This window comes from Doryrhamphus excisus, linkage group LG3, assembly GCF_037039965.1.
Source record: "Doryrhamphus excisus strain RoL-2023G ecotype Guam linkage group LG3, RoL_Dexc_Guam_v1.1, whole genome shotgun sequence".
Taxonomy (NCBI): domain Eukaryota; kingdom Metazoa; phylum Chordata; class Actinopteri; order Syngnathiformes; family Syngnathidae; genus Doryrhamphus; species Doryrhamphus excisus.
In genome coordinates, this window is record NC_136359.1 from 13,419,444 (window position 1) to 13,425,041 (window position 5,598).

General features: G+C 41.4%; 1 protein-coding gene across 1 annotated transcript; it reads left to right on the forward strand.

Moving 5' to 3' along the window:
• The first annotated feature begins 1,272 nt into the window (after window positions 1-1,272).
• klf9 (Kruppel like factor 9) lies at window positions 1,273-5,379 on the forward strand. Its single transcript, XM_058071803.2, has 2 exons — window positions 1,273-2,012; window positions 3,810-5,379. The coding sequence occupies exons 1-2, from the start codon at window positions 1,664-1,666 to the stop codon at window positions 4,088-4,090; spliced, it is 630 nt and encodes a 209-aa protein (XP_057927786.2). The 5' UTR covers window positions 1,273-1,663; the 3' UTR covers window positions 4,091-5,379.
• Window positions 5,380-5,598: the final 219 nt, after the last annotated feature.

Below are 5,598 nucleotides of genomic sequence, written 5' to 3' on the forward strand. Positions count from 1 at the left end.
CAGGCCGCAAACTTTCATATCAAGGCGGGGGCCTCAAACTAGTGTCCTGCGGGCCACATCTGGCCCGCGGGCCGCGTGTTTGAGACCCCTGATCTAAAACAAACCTGACATGAGGAGTATGAAGCAAAAAATCAGTTTATGTAGCACCGATGGTGCACTCAACTCCACTATTGTACTGGATATGAATCACAACATAATATAGTAACCCCAAGATTCCATAATAACTTGGTTGATACAGCATACAGTATAGTAAATCCCAGAAACATTGACAACACTGGTTAACACATCACAAAACATCATAGCAACTCCCCGATACCTCTATATGCTTATTAATACATCATAAAATATCATAGCAACCCTCAGAAATATGGTTGATACATTATAACATTTCATAGTATTTACCAGATATCATTCTTGTGTTGGTTAATATGTTTTGACATTAAAATTATAGCAACCTCCGGATTCCACATTGTTTTTTTGGCATGACATACGTACAAGATAGATACATAGATATCTGCATATGTTAATACAGTATAATGCTTAGTACATTGTACATTACAGCAACTTTTTAAGATAACATGGTTGATACCTCATCATCACAACACTGGGTCACTATGTTACCATAACATGGTTTATACATTCCAAATACAGTATCATACTCACAAAGCCATGGAGCTCTCTGTTGTATAACTAGGACTGTTATTTTTTAAGGTACATAGTTATTTTGTATGCATTCTATGTAATGTTGCCTATGTTGTGTATAACAAAATTATTAGACCTCAATACTATTTACTTGTTTTACATTAGGACACTATAAAGTGCGCTAATGCTCAATATTGGTTTCACTGATTATTATTATTATCAATCTTTTTTTTTTAATCACTAAGACAATATGCAATATGGACAATGCTGTGCCCGCCCCGATTTTTCTCATGTTTTAACTGTGTATTAACGAATGAATGTTGTACTTTGGTGTGTCTTCTGCTCTGTTTACTAGCCTTTATTCAACTCCATTCTTCTGTAAAGTGTCCTAAAATGTATTATTATTATGATTATTAATATATTGTTCCTTGCTGGATATTTTTATGTAATGCGATACGTTGATTTGCACTTTCAACTTAATCTATCAGTCAACATTTGTCCATGAATGCATCATCGACGAAGCCCGGCCCCTCTTTTCGCCAACCCCGTCTTCTGATTGGCCACAATGGTCGTCGCTCACTTCCGTGTAGTGGCAATTCCCTAGAAAAACTCCTCACGTTTCTTGTTGGCCAATGGGCGCCCCGATTCATGATGACATAGTGGGATTCCGCGAAATTGTTTCTTGGGAGTGTGAGGACAGACAAGTACTGCTCGCTCCCAGGGAAAGAGGACAAGTTGGCACATATGTGAAGACAGAAGCGGATCCAAACGCTAAACGTGTTGTCCTTATTGTCGAAGCCCGTAGAAAGAGGAAGGAGACGGCGATCTAAACAGGCGCCTCTTTCCTGCTGAGGTGTTTTTTTCTCAATTAGTCCGCCCTGCTGTCTTTGCGGGACAGTCACATTGAAGACGACACGTGTGTGGACAATTGAGCACATGTCTCCTGGCAGCACCTCACTCGGATCCACTACTCTTTTATAATACTTTCCAACACATACATTCTCCTCATCAAGCTGCGACCATGTCGGAGGTCTCTGCAGACCTTGTCCCCACACGACCACCTCCACCGGACGCACTCAAAGAGAACCAGGAGAGCAGAACTTTGCTGATGGTGGCGATGATTTTGTTGGACTTGAACAAAAGCAGCCCTGAAGCTGTGAGCGCGGCGACTGAAACGTCAGAGAAGCCCGAGAGGGGCGGTCGCCGGTCGGCCACCGTGGAGGGAGAGGGCGCGGTGGCACCTAAACAGTACCGGAACAGAAGGAGGGCGGAAGAGTCCACTGAGAAGAGACACTGCTGCCCTTTTAGCGGCTGTGGGAAAATGTACGGCAAATCATCCCACCTCAAAGCCCACCTCAGGGTGCATACGGGTAAGGGGTCTTCCTTACTTCCGTGGTGTTTAACGCTCAACTTGACGTCACTGATGATATGTGGCGTAATTATGTCAAGATATAAAGACTGTTGCCATGTTGTGATTCGTGACACGAGTGGGTCCTGTAAATCAATAACTAATAATAGGAACCTCGTGGGGTGGGGGTGTAAACTGCAGCGGGATGGTGGGAAGAGGAGGTGTGTGGATGCATGCCCACGCTGCAATCTGGGAACACCATGTGCCCACACCCAAATTTTTAGTGCAAGTCAAAGTCAAATGTGATCGCTAAGTAGGTGCCCTCTATAAGACTGGATGTTATCCGCGTCGTAACAGCGAGGCTGACATTAATGCGTCACGATAACGTGAAATGAACTCGGTAGGTCACTGCGACACTGCTGTGAATGCCCCCACACATGCTATCTTGAGTCGCTACTTCCGTATACATCATCCGCCCCGCCTTCCCCTCCACTCACGCCTTGTTGTAAACAAGAGGAAACACGTGGTCGAATGTAGCACGTGGCGAGGGAGGAAGGTGGTGAGGAGGAGTCAGGTTGCATGTCTTTTCTTTTTTATGCACATTGCTGTTACCATGACTCACTTGTTCTTAGTCAGTGTGTTCTGATTTTGTTCCTAGAAAACGTGAATGTCCACCTCTCCAAAAATGTTGTTTGTGCACTGAAAGGGAACAAACTGTGTGTACTTTGTCTTTGTGTGAATTGCTTCACAGTTTATTTTTATTGCCCCTGGGCCATGACTTTACTGAACCAAGAAACAAGATAACAGAAGATAATGAGTTATCAAAATTAAGCTGAAGGCACATTTTAAAACTTGTCTTTCTTGGAGATATAAACACCACATCTACAAGATACTGCTCATATTTTCATTGAGCAACAACATGCATATCCCAGCAATCCCTTAGATACTATGATAACGCTGGTTAATACATCACAACATACAGCAACCCCTGGATGACACCATGATGCACTTAATACATCAGGATAATACATCACAGCATGCCATAGCAACCCCTACATCCCATTACAGTCTACTGTGTGATTGGTTGATACAACACAGCAACCACCAAGCACCATGATAATTTATCATGCTGACATATCAACCCTGGACTCAGCTGTAACGCTGATTGATGCATCACAACATATCATAGCAAACCCAAGAAAACACAATAAAACTATCATATCATATTAACCCCTAGATGAGACCACAACTCAGATAATTAATCAGAATCCATCCTAGCAACTCTTCAGCTTATAGGTCACAACCGGATGTATGATTTTTTTTTTTAGCTGTGCGATTTTTGGCTTTTTTTTTTGTTCATGGAGAACATAGTTGTGGTGACCATGAAGGCGTAAGATCTCGATACACTTGGAGGACTACTAATTACATTCGTGGGATGCACATGTGGCACATGACACCCACATGTGCGAGGTATGGATTTTGCTCAAACAGGCAACACCAACAAAACTTGTGAAAGACACATGTTGACTGCAAGAAGTGCGTAAGTTTGTCTTGCAACCTGAAAAAAACACAAGCACCCATAGAGTATGTTTGACATGACAAAGAACCTCTGTGTCACCATCTGTGCGTTTATTGCATTTTTTGCATGTAGACCAGCCATTGGCGCTGGTATGAACGGTAGTGATCTCGGCTTTAGATACCACTATAACAGACATATGTGTAATACATCACAAGGTAATATAACATATAATGTGGATGACTCTTAAGCATAGCTCAATATTATTGTAAATATATTTATGTAATCCAATCACTTCCTCAGGTGAACGCCCGTTCGAGTGCACCTGGCCGGCGTGCGACAAGAAGTTCTCCCGATCAGACGAGCTGACCCGCCACTACCGCACACACACGGGCGAGAAGCGTTTCACGTGTCCCATGTGCGACAAGTGCTTCATGAGGAGCGACCACCTGACTAAACACGCCCGTCGCCATGCAGGCTTCCATCCCAGCATGCTTCAGGGCTCCAGCGTGGCCAAGAGACGCCGCTGCTCTATCTCTGTGTCGTCGTCAGACTCCGGAGACCAAAGCCCTCCGGGTGTGTGAGACACACCCCCACCCTGTATATAGCAATAGATGCATATGCAGTTGATGCAGAGGCAAACACACACATGGACATGCACACAGCCCGCTATCACAGAGTTTACATTGTGCAACGCTCTGTGTAGAGCTTCCATTCTTTACCATGTGACAGGTATTTATACAATATTGTTCAGTGTCCATCAAGCAGGTTGACTTTTATCATTTCTAATTAGTTTGTGTTGTATTTTTAATTAATACGCCATGTTTTCAAGGTGTGTAGTGTCAGTAACGCTATGTTAGCAGGTAAACGTAAGTCAGCACCACTATATGACCGAGATATGAATATTATACACACAATTTGTACAGTTAAGATAAGGAATATGTATAGTATATTAGAGCAGTATTATGTACATAAAAATAACATTTGTTCGTTATTAAAGTGAAAGGAAAAGAACTACAGAGTTAGGATTCACAAATGCTTAAACAATGCATCAAAATACCTTGAATATACTTTTTAAATAAATACTATGATACACAAGCAAACCTCATGCCAGATGATAGTTCTGATCCATGTTGTGAATAATGACATTGCAGGATAAGCAAAAAGGTTTTCTTTGCTTGACTTAAATGTAAAACAAAAATGTACACAGGGAGGTCTGTGCCTTCTCACCCCTCTTCTCACCACTACCTGAATGAATAATTTTATTATTATATTATTAACACTGATATTCAGCAATAAAAAGTGAATATCAGTGGCTGTCTCCGACCAACAGTGCCAGCCAGCTACTGTACTCTTGTCTCATTGTCCACTTTGCATTTGTCAGGGATGTTTCGTTCATTTGCACCTCCTAGTGGTGATGTGGAAGCACAACACCTGATTGTGTGGCCGAGGAGCCTTGATTCCTTCGTTCATCAGTCAATTCCATCTTGTAGCATATTTTTACGTGTTTGTTTGGTACACTGTGTTTTTGTCTGGTTATCTTTTGTATAATTAAGAGGGTTAATATAGTCCACTACACATGCCAGAAATCTTGTTGAGTTTTAATTAATTAAGCCACTCAGTGCATTCAGATGGTCCAAAAAACAGAAGATAAGCTTTTAGGACATACATGAAAGGGAGGAATGCATTCTTTTTTTAATCTTACATTATGAGAACTGTGATAAAATATTGGTGCCTTTCAGGTTGAAACCCGTGTGATGCTCCTGTACTGTAATGAAGGTCTGCACTGTCGACCTTATATTACTGCATAAGACATAGCATTGTAATAATTAATGCTCAAACATTTCAACATTAAAATGATTGTTCTTCATAACACTGTCGTAATTCTTGTACATACACGTACCTGCCACAAATACATTTAGCATACTGTGAGAAAATAAAATAACAGTAACTTTATAATACAAAAATAAAACCCACGAGTAGCACAGTTCATAGTTTACAACTGTTCATTTAGAATGAGGTTAAATATGTAAAAGCATGAACTTCCTGTTTTATTTTGTAAGGTAACTTTTAAACGGAAGACATTTTGGGG

Coding starts and splice junctions, on each gene's coding strand:
- klf9 (XM_058071803.2), top strand. CDS start 1,664: ATGTCGGAGGTCTCTGCAGACCTTGTCCCCACACGACCACCTCCACCG. Junction 2,013..3,809: donor CCACCTCAGGGTGCATACGG/GTAAGGGGTCTT, acceptor TCACTTCCTCAG/GTGAACGCCCGTTCGAGTGC.